The 15,637-nt window shown below is 36.5% G+C and overlaps 1 protein-coding gene across 1 annotated transcript in view; it reads left to right on the forward strand.

The window, feature by feature from the left end:
* Nucleotides 1–3,982: 3,982 nt before the first annotated feature.
* The window catches only part of LOC109081551 (armadillo repeat protein deleted in velo-cardio-facial syndrome-like), a 25,928-nt gene continuing 14,273 nt past the window's right edge, over nt 3,983–15,637 (forward strand). The window contains 6 exon segments of the mRNA XM_042765691.1: nt 3,983–4,466; nt 9,193–9,333; nt 11,132–11,239; nt 12,531–13,362; nt 14,258–14,454; nt 14,604–14,617. Coding sequence (XP_042621625.1) covers nt 4,401–4,466; nt 9,193–9,333; nt 11,132–11,239; nt 12,531–13,362; nt 14,258–14,454; nt 14,604–14,617 — 1,358 coding nt within the window. The 5' untranslated portion in view covers nt 3,983–4,400.

The raw sequence follows: 15,637 nt of genomic DNA on the forward strand, positions 1-15,637 counted from the left end.
TCCACTGATGAACTGGAAAGTTCATGTATAAACATTACATGTGTACACGTGTCTCTGAATCTCCCCAGTTAAACAAATCAGTCTGAACTTACAAGTATAAAAATGATGCAAAATATAGAAGAGCACATCAACAGACGGCCTTTAATACTGATGTGCCGAAATGAATAAATCATGCAGCAAATCATGTTTATTTGAGCTTTCAGTCCTTTCTGATGAAACGCAGTGCGCGCGCATCAGGTGTTTTACTGCGCGGACACGGAGCGCGTGCTGGAATCACTTACCGGCCTTTGATCAAATATTAACACTCTCTGATTTCGAAAGGCTTTTATGGAGCGCTGTTTGATGTGCCGCTTCGCCCGAGAGAGAAATAAGAGCGTGCGGTTTATCAATCAGATGCGCGTGCTGGTTACTATAGCAACAGTAAAGTCCCGAGCGAGTCTTCTGTCAGACTCGACATTGGTCCAATTCATTTTTTATTAAAAGAAAAAAAAAGTGATGTACAGCGTGCTTTAAGACACCTGCTGCTGTAATGTTGCTGGTTTTACATAATCAAAATTGTCTATTTATTGTTCGATCAACTGCTAACATTAAAAAAAAAATCTCTTTATGAATTATGTTGTCTACTAATTAGATGACATTATACTGTGGTCAAAAGTCTATCATAAATGCGGAAATGTTCGGATAGTTGGATCATAATGCACAATGTTTCCATCTTTGAGCTTCAGCTCTTCATATTAATGGAGTGTTTCACTGGTTAGCAGTAAACCGGTTACCTCTCTTGAATATATTCTAGTTTTGTGTTGGATCTTATCTTTGGAATGGAAATATGGACATTTTATTTGTAAAAATACATCACACTTTTTTGCTTATTTCAGTTAATGTCATCAAACTAGCGAGTTAAGCCAGTAATTGTGCTGATGTAAGCATGACTGAAGACGCGAAAAAGAGGAACAGACGAACCGATTCAATTGAGTGAGTCATTTAAGCCCGAACCGCTCCGATTGATTCAAACTCGTGATTCCGATCGTTCAGTTCAAGCGATTCGCTAGCAAAAACAAAAAACAAACAAACAACAACAAAAAAAAAAGTTCAAGCAAAGCAATTTAAAAAAGCACGTAGTGATGAGTGAAACGGAGCTTTTCGAAACTCCGAATCAGTTGCGTCGCAAAATGATTCACTGTTTCGAAGCGCTCGAATCGGATCGCGAATCACAAATCATTTGATTCAGATCGGAACTTAGATGGTTTGCGAATATTTTGATTTCGATCGAGTCCTCGGAGCATTCGGGTCTTTCTTTCTTTCTTTCGTTCTTTCTTTCTTTCTTTCTTTCTTTCTTTCTTTCTTTCTTTCTTTCTTAATTTTCGTAAGGGATGTGTTGCCAGGGTAACAAAAAAGTAGCTTAAATTTTTTTACACCGGGGTATCTAACTCAGTTCCTTTAAAGGGGGCATCAGATGCCCATTTTCCACAAGTTGATATGATTCTTTAGGGTCTTAATTAAAAGTCTGTAACATATACTTTGATTAAAATTTCTCAGTGGTAGTGTAAAAAACACCCTTTTACCCTGTGCAACTCAGCTCTGCTTTCAGCACTCTGTTCTAGTCCATGTTGCTTTAAATGCTAATGAGCTCTGCTGACCCCGCCCCTTTCTTCGGTGGAGTGACGAGCAGAAGGTAAAATTCAGAGGGAAACTTGCTAACTAGCACATATTAGGAAAGGCAACTTCCAAAGATTCATAAAAAAAACTTTTATATATGGTTTTAAAAAAAAACACTGGGTGGATTTTTATCATTATATTGGGGATGTGTACACACACTTCCAACACACACTTATGTTCAGACAACAACTAAAGTGAATGTTGCGTCCGATGACCCCTTTAAATATTTCCATATACTTGATCTAGATCTAGATCTACTCTGTAACAATAAAAGAGAGATTTATGTTGTCATAACTTATTGGTCATAATTTTTAACAGTATAGTTATTTTTTATTTTCATTTTTTAGATTTACAGTAAAATTTGAAGTGTTGTCTTTGTACATTGTTTTATAATTTAAACAAACAAAATGTCTAAATTGAATGTAAATCAATGTGATGGTTCATGCATAGACTTCTGGGAATATGATTTTCTACCTAAAATATAAGGTGAGTCCTGCTTTTCTCATAAAACAATCATTTATCATAAAAGTACATAAATTTTCTTTCACATAAAAATTCATGCTTATTTTTTTTATTTGAAAATGTAATTGTAAATATAATATAATTTAAATAAATATCTAAATTAAATGTAAATCCATGTGAAATTTTCTACCTAAAATATAAAGGCAGTCCTACTAATTACATAAAAATCTTACAAATATCTTTCATATTCAATTTTTTTTTACTGATAATTCATACTTAATTTTATTTTACACTAAAATTTGAAGTGTAGTCTTTCTAAATATAATTTAAACAACTAAATATCTAAATTTAATGTTGAATTTTATAAATGTTTGATGATAAGGTCATTCATATTGTAATTTTTCAATATTTTACAGTAACAATGTAATGTATTGTCTTCTGTAATTATATATTTTTATCTCTGCGTATGATAAGGTGATGTACAGTTAATCAAGTTTTCTCTGTGGCATTTTTACATTCTTGTCCTAATGACATGTTTTAGTGTGTATTTCTCAGATGAAATTCCGCAGCGCTTCATTAATCCTCATGACTTTCTCTGGATGTTTTCTCTCCATTAATGGATTGTCATTCTCTCTAATGAAGATGGTGTACGGGTGCGAGGCTCACTGCTGTCTGCATGATTTTATGGTTGAAACGCAGTGACATTCGGCTGGATTTCATCGCTCTCAGTCCCGCATGATGAAATGCCTCCTGTGGTGGCGGCTGAAAGAGCCGAATAAATCATCCGGCCGGATAGCTGCTCTCCGGGGGAAGTTGTCTTACATTCATTATTAATCACAATTCAGAAAGAGTTGTTCCCTATTTATTATTCATCATAAAACTGCTCTGGGCTCTTTCCCATCGTAGCGTAGCTGTAGGGAGTGTTTGTGTTCACCACAGGTGTGTGACAGATCCAACCTCCAGATGAAAACAGACCGTCAGATTCTGAATGAAGAAACCACATTCACAAGCCATTTTACATCCATAATCTTCACAGTCAAGCTGCAGCAGGGCAGTGTTTAAAGGAATAGCTCACCAGAAATGAAAATTACTATTTAAAATGTGCCACCTAAGATTAGGATGAGTTAGTTTCTTCATCAGGTTTGTAGAAATGTAGCACTGCATCAGTGTCTCAGCAATGGATGCTCTGCAGTGAATGGGTGCCGTCAGAATGAGAGTCCAAACAACTGATAAAAACATCACAATAATAATCCACAAGTAATCCACAGCACTCCAGTCCATCAGTGAACATCTGGAGAAGACAAAAGATGAAACACATCCAGCATTAAGACGTTTTTAACTAAAATACATAGAGTCCATAATCTATAACAACACTTCCTCCAGTGAAAAAGTGCATCTGCTGTTGTCTCTCACATCAAAATCCAGACACATATTTGTTTAGAGCTGTTTAAACGCTGCTTGATCTGTGCAGATTTCACTCCTGATTCACATCAGAACACTTTTTCACTGGAGGAAGTGTTATTATGGACTCATATTTTAGTTAAAAGCGTCTTAATGCTGGATTTGTTTAATCTTTTGTCTTCTCCAGATGTTCACTGATGGACTGGAGTGCTGTGGATTACTTGTGGATTATTGTGATGTTTTTATCAGCTGTTTGGACTCTCATTCTTACGGCACCCATTCACTGCAGAGCATCCATTGATGAGACACTGATGCAATGCTACATTTCTACAAACCTGATGAAGAAACAAACTCATCCTGATCTCAGATGCCACATTTTCAGCACTTTTTCACATTTGGGTGAACTACTCCTTTAAGCCACAGCAGCAGCATGTACTGTATCTGCATCTGAATGAGTTACTGTGTGATTATGTAGATGCATTCGAGGGAGATTCAAAGGGCGTCAGTGAATCTGTTTGAGAAACAAACATGTTGGAGTATTTGTGTGGGTTCAGACTGTGGGACTGATGGAATCCGATGTTTGTGTGTGTTATTTATTTCATCAAGAGCGTCACATGATGAGGGTCCAGCAGGTGTTCATGGACAGATCTCACATGTGGGTGTTTGTTCACTGCATGGTCCAGAGATTCTGCCTTTATTTAATTCTACCGAGTGACATCAAGATGAAAATGCATCCCATATATACTTTTTTGATTGATATGCATGATTAAATATGCTAATTTACTGCTCAAATGATCCATTTATTCAGAATCTTACAGTATGTTTTATGTGTCACAGGTTGTTTTATGAGAATGGCGGTCAGTACGGTGACACACAAATGAATGACTGTGTTTTTCCCATCATCCTCTGCTGAGACACACGGCTCTCATCTGTCTCCACCTGTGCAGGTGAGTTGATGTGCTCACATTTGTTTTTGTCAGCCAAAACCCAGAAGCAAGCTGCATTCTCCATTAATCGAAAAGCTGATGCAAAAATCCTGTTGGTGATGCGAACTTCAGAAATACATCATCACTGCAGTGCTTTATTACAATAACAAACATGTATTTTGGGTCGTGCTTCCACCTACGACACGCATGACCTGTCTAACATGATTACATCATGCACGAAGTCCAGCTAGTGCAAGATGTGAATTTGTGGTTAAAAACTATATAAATGTCTATTTTTATTTAGAAAATGATTGATGGTTTCTGTAGATAAGACTCTTATTCCTCCGCTGGGATCGTCTTTGAAATTGCACTGAAACTGACCTTCAGCCCGCTGGTACCCATTGAAGTCCATTATATGGAGAAAGATCCTGGAACGTTTTGCTCAAAAACCTTAATTTCTTTGCGACTCAAGACAGAAAGACATGAACACCTTGGATGAAAGTTAATAAATTATCAGGACATTTGTATTCTGGAAGCGAACTAATCCTTTAACTATTCATTGACTTTGAACAGTCCAGAAAATGTAATGTTCTGTTTTAGTGTCTGAGTGAGAGAGAGAGAGAGAGAGAGAGAGAGAGAGTGTGTGTGTGTGTGTGTTCATGGAAACCCAACGTGTGTGTCTGTGTGTGTGTTTTCTCTCTCTCTCTCTCTCTCTCTCTCTCTCTCTCTGTATATGTCGTGTGTGTGTGTGTGTTCTCTCTCTCTCTCTCTCTCTCTCTCTCTCTGTGTGTGTGTGTGTGTGCGCTACATCAGTCGCATCCGGGGCTCCTCGTCTCGTCCGCTCTCGTCTCTCTTATGCGGTGTAATGAGCGCTAATGATCTCATTTAATGAATTATAAACACTAACTGGATGTGATTCTCCTCCTCGCTGGGCGGTGAAGAGTGTGTGTGAATCGTGCTGTTGATTCAGCAGCTCCTCCACTGCGCTTGTGTGTGTGTGTGTGTGTGAGGCTGGGGGTGTGTGCGCGCGTGTGTATGTGAGAGCATGATCGAGTGCATGTGGACGCGTGAGGCAGGAGGAGGGATGGCTGCTCATGTGTGAGCCGCAGACAGACAGCTGTGTTTTCCCGGAGAAGCCGCACATACGCCGCTCTGCGTCGCCAGCATGCCTGCGGAGGTGAACGAGGTGAGTGTCTGCGTCGCTTTTCCCGCAGCGCGGTGATGCTCGTGCGTCTGCAGCAGCAGTGGATGCCAGGGCTGGGTGGGCATCGCCTCGCCTGCTCTGGATCTTTCCGTGCACCGCTGCTGCTGGCTGGGGTTGTGTGGTTGTGTCTGCGTGCGCACGCGTTACAGCTCCACACATGTGGCGGAATCGCATGTAAATACAGAGGTTTGATGCAGCTTGCGTGCGCTTGTGCTCATACCGCAGGGGTTCCGCGTTATTGCGCGTCTGACACTGAGATGTAAACTCTGATGCCGCGCTGGATGCGGCGCATACAAACCGGGCCACTGCAGGCGGCATATGCAGAACCGGGCGAAGTTGCTCGTCGCTCCGTGATTCATGTGCCCTACTTGGGCTTGTGACAGCGGATCCACTGCCCTTGAGCGACTCACTGACACTGAGCTGATGTGCATGAGATAGATGATGGATGGATGGGCCACTTCACATGACGTAGTGGGTAAGACGGGTTACAAACCTCGTAAAAGCATCTGGTGTTCAGTGAGGTGGGAATCCAGCACTGAAAAACACGGATTGACTCTATTTGCTTTCTTAATTCATACTCTTATTGCGACTCATTCATCAGTGCATGTGTTTATTAAGGCATAAATGTTCGTCTTCATAATCTTTCATCACCTGCTCCAGCTCTGAAACGACTTTGCGTTTCTGCTGATTTTTCATAAAATGCTTTTAAAATCATCTGTAGTGTTTTAATCATATTTGCATGTGTTTCGTTCTCATTCGAATTACTTGCTCATGTATTTTTTTGCTCATTTCTTCCTTGTGAAAATAAACCATGTTGTTACATAAGCGAAACTGTAGTAGCCCCTTTTTATTTTGCCAAATTTATTATTATTATTATTATTATTATTATTACATTTACTACAAATGTCATGGTTCAGATAGTCATTACGGTGAATTTGTGGTTACTGCAGTTTTACTAGTTCAGTTCAGTTCATTACTTCATATACTACAGTTGAACTAAATAAAGTTTCATAAGGGACAGATGAGTCAAAATCCATTCCCACGCATTTTTAGTGCCATTTTCTAAGTCAAGCATCACTATTAATTGGTAATTTGAACACACCCATAGTTACCACCTGCAACACCCTAACAACCACTCAGAACACCTTAGCAACTGCATAGCAACAGCAGTATCAACACTGTTTTCACAGGCAAACACCACTTGTCTTGTTACATAAGTAAAACTGTACTAACTGCGTTTTATTTTGACAGATTGATAATTATTATTATTCCCATGGTTTTATTGCAAATTCCATAGTGCAAATAGTTTAAATTTGTGGTTACTGCTGTTTTACTACAAATACTGTTGTTGGTTACTCTGGTTACTGTAGTATTTTCATAAGGACTGAATAAGCCAAAATCCATTTTTCACAATTTTTAGTTCCATTTGCCAAGTCAAGCATCACTATTACCATAGTCCATAGTAACCACCTGCATAGCAACACCCTAACAACCACCTTAGCAGCTGCATAGAAACGCTATCATCACAGTTTTTCTCAGTTGAACACCACTCATATTCTCTACAGGAAAAAGAAAGCTAGTTGATAGTGATGTTAGATGTCAGTTAATAAACACAAACACAAATCCAAGAGCGATCCGGGCAGAACAAAACCAGATTCAGAGCGTTTGAGACTGATGCTTGTTTCCATGGCGTCACCGTACGACTACATCAACAGCCCATCCATCCTGATGTCTCTCTCTCTCTCTCTCTCTCTCTCTCTCTCTCTCCTGAAGCGCTTCATCAGGCGCTGTCGTTTAAAGAGATTGCTTTATGACGGAGATCCAGCGATTATTCTGACCGATGGAAACACTGGGAATAATGCTGAACTCTACATGTCTGCATGAAACAACTCAATCACATTTGACTTCATAGAGAAAATGATCATTATGCAGCACAGATTCGTTTTGGATTGAATGAGCTTTACCTTAGAGTTACAGTGACCCAAAATACATGCATAGGCTATTTTTATTGCATATTTAAGTGTCATTTATCATAAGGACGGATGCATAAACACACTGTCCTGGTTCTTTCAAAGAATAAATGACCATAATGCAATGCAATCCTGAATCTTTTTAGATTGAATGATACCTGTCGAGTTACGGGACCCAAAAGTAAATGCATATAAAGTAAATTCACATTTATTTATTTAGCTTTTAATCAGGTTGATTCAAAGCAGATCCACATTAATAAATAACGGAATCAATGATGCAAAAAGTCTGATGATTCAACTGAATCAAGTCAAATGTCTTTGTAAAAGCCAGAAGTGTGTTTGTGCATCTTCCTTACAATAAATGATGCTTGCTGTGCTTTATCAAAATAATACAATGACATTCACACATGCATGAACTAAATTGAGTTTAATAATGACTCTATTGTCTTCTGTAGAGCTGCTTATTGATAAAATTGATTGCATCAGTGATGCAAACTTTAGCAAATATGAGGAAAATTCAGATTCTGATGTAAAGCAATGCTTAAAGGACACTAGTGTCATTATTTAGCTCAATCCAGTTCAGTACAATTCAGTTCATTCAAATAACTGTAAAGTGAATCGCTTTCCTGGCTTTTTCAAGGAAGAAATTAGCATAATGCAGTGCAATCCTGAACATTTTTTATTTTATTTTAATAGCGCTATATATATATATATATATATATATATATATATATATATATTATATATATATATATATATATATATACAGTGCAATCCTGAACATTTTTTATTTTATTTTAATAGCGACAGAATCAGTGATGCCAACAAGTCAGTTGATTCAATTGAATCAAGTCAGTGTTGATTCAGTTCAGCTCAATAACTGTGTGAACTTTATTAATTATGAAACAAATTCAGTTTTTATCTATATGCAGTTCTACAGAAGACAAAAGTGTCATTATTCACATCAATTCTGTTGAATGATGATTCAATCCAATCTATAACAGTGTAGATGTTGCAAAATTCATCATTTATGAAACTAAGTGGCTCTATAAGACAACAGTGCCATTATTCAGCTCAGTTCAGTTCATGCATGTGTAAATGTCAAAGCAAAGCAAGTGGCATTTATTGTAAGAAATGAAGCACTGAACACATTTATGGCTTTTAAAAGAAGTTTGTAAATGATAAATCGTGTAGAGTTATTTCTCGGTCTTGTTAGCAGTTCCAGTGCAGATGTTTTTCCTGAAGTGTGTAAGTCGTCTCTCGGAGTGTGTGTTGTGTTTATGAAGCAGAGCTCATGTATAATTCACCGCTGCTCTGGAGGAAGTTCTGCTTACTTTTCTTAAGCTTGTTTGCGAGCGCCGCTGAGTCCAGAATATTTAAGTGCAATCTCCCAGAGGTGATTTTTACACCAAAGAGCTTTCAGTGATCTCATAATGCTCTTTTATGTGGAGACGTTCATCAGGACGGCTTGAGAAACTCTGTGGTGAAGCAGTGAAGTTGCGCTTGTTAAAATATGACCTTCGTGATCTCATGTTAACGTCTCCTATTCGTATTCTTCCCTTTGGTCCAAAAGAAGCCGGATTCAGAGGAACCGCCGGCCGAACCTTCAGCTCGAGACACCAAAGAGCAGACGGAGGAGACGGCAGAAACCCCGTCCTCAGACGTGTCCACCGTCACCTACAACCCCGCAAGCTCAAATCACACAGAAACCCATGTAGGAACACTGCAGAACATGATTTATAAATGATTCGTTCATATAAAGAACCTGTTAAAATAAGGATTTCATTGTTCTCAGATTCAAGCCAAGCTATGAATATTTAAATCCTTTTAAATCCTTTTTTTATTCAGTTATTGCATTGCCTAATGATACCCGGTTATTAAGCAAATGCTTGTTAATGTAAGCAGACAGATGCCAACTATGAGCAAACATGATGTTCTTCCTCAGTATCTTTGACCTTTTCTCCGTACAAATATCTAAACATTCTTAACCTTCATAGTACATATATGATTTTCTCATTCCTGGTCCATTTTAACCTGAAGTTTGAACAGTCATAACTTAATAGTTCTCAACTAAAACCATATTGTATCTGATCAGCAACTTCTCATTATTGAGTGAATGTGAAAAATGTATTTGAATGTTACCATGTTATTACTACGTATTTACTGCATGCATCCCTTTTTGATTATTAAAAAATTTAGAAATTCCTTGAAACTTCAAAATACACAGGAACCACCCAAAAAAAAAAAAACTATGATGATTTATTTGAATATGACATGCTATGAAATTTATGAAAGCATATAATCTGAGAATTACCAGTAATAACCCTATTGGAATTAATGGAAATGAATTAAACTCATGATTGCTCAATAAACATCCAAATTTATGAAACTTGCATATTTATTTCTAAAGAAAAACAACATAAACATTACTATTAATATTATAAATAATAATAATAAAAAATATTATTATAATTCCATAAACTTTGACTTTCAGATGAAAAAATTTATAAATGTTTCATGCTGCAGTGGTTTGTCAGTAGATGTACATATTCATGTACATGAACAAAATTCAATCCCAAAAGTTTGTGAAATATGAAGAAAAGACTAAATATATTTAATAAAAGTTTTTTTCACACTAATTTAAAAGGTATTTTGGCACTAACGGTGCTCCATACATGCCCGGGTCAAAAATGACCCGAACACGAAACATGATTATATCTCCTAAAAAATAATTGTAAAAATTCTGTAAAAAATAAATGATGTGTATTTTGAGGGTCTTATAGCATTTGCAAAGTGTCCTACCCTTACTAAAAAAAAAAATATGAAAAGTTTTTATGTGTCTCTTCCAGGTTAAAAAGATACATTTACTGGAGACCTAAAAGTAAATCTATTAGATATTAAGTCTTGTTTTCAGAAAAAAACAACCAAAATTAAATGAGTTTATGCCAGAAACAAGAAAAAGACCTTTGATGAGGTCAGAAAACAAAACAAAGCAAAGGGAATGCAATTATTTATCGGACTCCATTGACAGATACATGTTCTTGTTTTAAGCATAAACTCGCCTAACATTGATACATTTTTCAGAAATCGAGACGTAATACCTAAAGTAATTTTGCTTCTTAAATAAATGTATCTTGCTTTAAGAATGTTTAGATATTTGTACTGAAAAACGAGACAAAAATACTGAGGAGAACATCATGTTTCCTCACAGTTGGCATCTGTCTGCTTAAATTAACAAGCATTTGCTTAATAACCGGGTTTCATTAGGCAATGCAATAAATTAATAAAAAAGGATTTAAATATTTATCGTTTGGGTAGAATTTCAGAGCCAAAAATAATTATTTTAACAGGTTTTTTTTGTAAACAAATCATTTATAATTCATGACTAATGATTCATTTTGGATGTTAAAAGTAGATATTGTTTACAAGCCTAAAACTGCAGGCTAATGAGGCGTTGTGTGTGTGGCTGTGATGTTAACGAGCTCTCGCTGAGCTTCTGGGATGTTTTGCAGACTGAGAGTTCGGGCATCGGGACGGAGAAATCGTCCAGTCCTGAGAGCGAATCCAACCCGCTCAGCTCCAGCAGCTCCAATGAACAGGTCGTGCCCAACCTCCTGAAGGTGAATATGGTAGAATATATATATAATTTATGCCTTTCATTGGGAAAGCCGGTATTAAAGAATATGAATCATCTCGTTTCAGTATTGTAGTGGTGAAGAGTTAAATTTAATTCAGTCCGTTTCATCAAAACTGCCCCGCGGTATTTTATCCAGCTCAGTAGAACGCAAATTAAATCAGATTTGATAGAGTCCAGATCCTCAGGTGAGAAAATATCATCTTTATTCTGGCTGTGAATGTGTTCAGATCGATGTATTATTATTAATGATACATGTTTCGTTTGGAAACAGCTCATCGTTAGTGGTGTTTACTGGGTAAAATATTGTCTTGTTTTTTGAAAAATCTACCAAAATTTTGTGAGTTTATTATTTAAAAAAAAAAGAAAAGACAAAACATGTGCAGTAAGAAAAATAAACTTAATCCATGACCCCATTGGCAAATATTTGTTCCTGTTTTAAGCATAAACTCTCTTAATTTTAATTATTAATTTTGATATTTTTTTCAGAAAACAAAACTTAATATCTTAATTAATTTTGCTTCTCAAGTAAATGTATCTTGATTTAAAAATTATTAGATATTTGTAACAAGGTTATTATGGTTAACCAATACTAAAACAATAATAATAATAATAATAATAATAAAACATTTTTGTGACTTGAAATAAAATAAACTTGAACTGAAATAAAATCAAATAACTCAAATTAAACCAATGAAAACTATATAGACATTTTTAAAAACAACCAAAACTAATAAAAATGACAAACAAACTAAATTTTTTTCTAAAACTTGATATAAAAAAATTACTATATATTTACTATAAATAAAGTATATAATACAATAAATACATTCTGAAAAAATAAACATGAAACAGAAATCTAATTTAAAATATTAACAAAATCTATAATAGTATTGCTATAATACTAAAATAACACAGATCAAGTGAAATATAAAAAAAAGTTTTTTTTATTTTTTATTTCAGCCAGTTGCCAACATTTCTCATTTTCATTTAGTTTAACTTGGCACGCTAAAATAACTAAAACTATATCTGAAATACAAATGAATTAAAACTGTATAGACAAAAAAGTAACAAAACACAACAAAAATTATGAATATAAAAATAAAAACTAATTCAAACTATTAATAAAAAACTATAATAGTATCTCAACAATACTATAACACTCAGTTCTAAAGAAAAAATACTAAGAAAATATTTTTTTTAATCATCAGTGTTACATCATCATCAAGACACGAATCATTCCTCAAATCAGTGTATATTTTTATTTCTCTCTCTAGGAAGCTTCATCTGAAGGGTTGGACGAATCGCAGACTCCGTGTCCGGATGTTCAGTGTCCAGATCCCGATTCCTCCAGCGACAAGGAGGACACGCACGCGGTTCGACCTCCTCACCCCGAGTCCGGCGTGACCTCTGACCCTCTGAACGAGATTCCCAAGGACCAGCCGGCTCTGTACGGCACTCTGAACGCTCACGGCGTCACGCTCCTGCACGGATTACCCTTCCACCCGTCCTTTCCCTCCCGGACCTACTTACCTGAGAACTGCTACACGCTGCCGCTCCACCGAGACGGTTTCATCCGCGGCGGCGGCGGCGCATCCAAACCGGAGCAGGACGCCGTGCATCACATGAGGCCGACGCTGGACCTCACGGTGGATGAGCACCTGGCACCACTGCCGCCGCACGCGTATTTCCAGGACCTGTACCGCATGCAGACGCTCGTCCCGCAGAAACGCGCCAGCATGGTGAGCCTCGACACCATCCGCAAGGATCCGCGCTGGCGGGACCCGAACCTGCGGGAGGTCATCTCCATGCTGAGCCACCCCATGGACCCGGTGAAGTCCAACGCAGCCGCGTACCTGCAGCACCTCTGCTACGAGAACGACACGGTCAAGCAGGACGTCCGGCAGCTGCGAGGGATCCCCGTCCTGGTGGGGCTCCTGGATCATCCCAAACCAGAGGTCCACCGCAAGGCCTGCGGCGCGCTGAGGAACATCTCCTTCGGCCGAGACAACTTCAACAAGGTGGCCATCAAGAACTCGGACGGCATTCCTGCGCTGCTGAGGCTCCTGAGGAGAACCGACGACGTGGAAGTCCGAGAACTCGTCACAGGTTCATCTCTGCATTCGTGCTTTCAACTGCACTGCTGATTAAAACCTGAAAGTAGGGCTGTCAAAAAAAAAAAAATTAAGTTAGTCAAATTTAAAATATAAATCCACATTCGAATTTTAGGTGTGCGTTAAGGTAATCAGTGGCGCATGAGATGCGATGATGATGTAAGATCGATTCGACAGATAGTCATGTTATCTTATGCCTTGAATAAACGTGCATTAGTAATATTTTGCTTGATGCACCCTCTTGTGGCCTCAGGAGAAGCCAAAAGCTTTTCTTCACCCTAACTGAAATTATGCATTTTAAATTTGAATATAATTCGAATTTTGATCATATTAAAGTAAAAATTTTGAATTTAGTTTATCAGCCATTTTGACAGCCCTAACTTAAAATAAATGACTACTTTTATTCATCAAGGATGCATTATATTGATCAAAAGTGACAGTAAAGAAATTCATAATGTTAGAAAAGATTTCAAATAAATGTCAGGTTTGTGCAGCTTCTTATAAATAAATCAAGTGTTTGAGTTAGAAATTTGGGATCAGAGTTATGAGAAATTTAATGATTCTGGTTCAGATTCCAATCACTAAAAGTGAAACTAAAACCAAAATCTTAAAAACATTTTTGTTACTTGAAATAAAATAAATGTAAACTGAAATAAAGTAAATGTAATGTAAAAAAACTTTAACATATTTTTTCTCAGTTACTTGACTACTTGACATTTTCGTTTAGTTTAACTTGATGTACAAAACTAAAACTGAAGTAAAAAAAAATTATAAAAACTATATAGACATTTAAAAAACAAAAAAGGAAGAATCTGGCCTGGGAACGGAATAGTTCTTTGTTGTGGTGAATGTACACAGACTCTCCTGATGCTTCCTCCTGTGTTTCTCAGGAACGCTGTGGAATCTCTCGTCCCATGAGCCTCTGAAGATGATCGTCATCAACCACGGCCTGCAGACGCTGACCGACGAGATCATTATCCCTCACTCGGGTTTGAGAGGAGACCCGAATGACCCGGCCCGACCCGGAGACCCGGAGTGGAACACAGTCTTCAAGAACACTTCAGGATGCTTGAGGTTAGTTTTCCCTGTGCCTCAAACGAATCCTCGTAATGCATTCAAAATCTGTGACTATGCTCTAATTGTGGGTCCGTTTGGAGCAGAAGAATCAATTTATTTTATAAAACCGTCATAACTAGAGGTCGACCGATATTGGATTTTACTGATACCGATAACTAGGATGGACCACAAAGGTAACCGATAACCGATTAATCAACCGATAACCGATTAATCAACCGATACTGTATATGAAAACTAAAATAGTGCTGAGCCATACTTTTCATGAGGAATAAAAATATTCATATTAATTATACATTGATCATTAATGTTAGTTAACGAATGCAACTTTGCAGTAAAATGTAAAAATATATTTAAAAAATGAACAATGAAAAATACTTATACAGTTTCATTAACCTTGGTTAATGTTACAAATAGAATCTTAGTCTAAAGTGTTACCATTTCATATAAATACAAAGAGTCATGATTAAAAATAATAGCATGATATTTAAGCATTTTATTTAAGAAATGACATACAATATGTACAGTACAGGTCAAAAGTTTGGAAACATTACTATTTTTAATGTTTTTGAAAGAAGTTTCTTCTGCTCATCAAGCCTGCATTTATTTGATCAAAAATACAGAAAAAAACAGTAATATTGTGAAATATTATTACAATTTAAAATAATTGTTTTTAAATTTATTATACTTCAAATTATCATTTATTTCTGTGATGCAAAGCTGAATTTTTAGGATCATTATCACATGATCCTTTAGAAATCATTCTAATATGATGATTCATTATCAAAGTTGGAAACAGTTCTGCTGCTTAATATTTTTTTCAGAACATGTGATACTTTTTTAGGATACTTTGAGGAATAAAAAGTAAAAAAAAAAAAGAAGCTATGTTTTTTAAATATAAATATTTTGTAATAATATACACTACTGGTCAGTAATCTGGGGTCAGTAATTTTTTTTTTAAATCAATACTTTTATTCAGCAAGAATGTGTTAAATTGATAAAAAGTGATAGTAAAGAAAATATATTATTAGAAAATATATTATTAGAATTTTTTTTTTTTATTTTGAATAAATGCAGTTCTTTTTAACCTTTTATTCATCAAATATATTAGACAGCAGAACTGTCTCCAACACTCATAATAAATCAGAATATTAGAATGATTTCTAAATGATCATGTGATAGACTGGATGTTACAT

Source organism: Cyprinus carpio, chromosome A10 (genome assembly GCF_018340385.1).
Source record: "Cyprinus carpio isolate SPL01 chromosome A10, ASM1834038v1, whole genome shotgun sequence".
Lineage (NCBI taxonomy): Eukaryota > Metazoa > Chordata > Actinopteri > Cypriniformes > Cyprinidae > Cyprinus > Cyprinus carpio.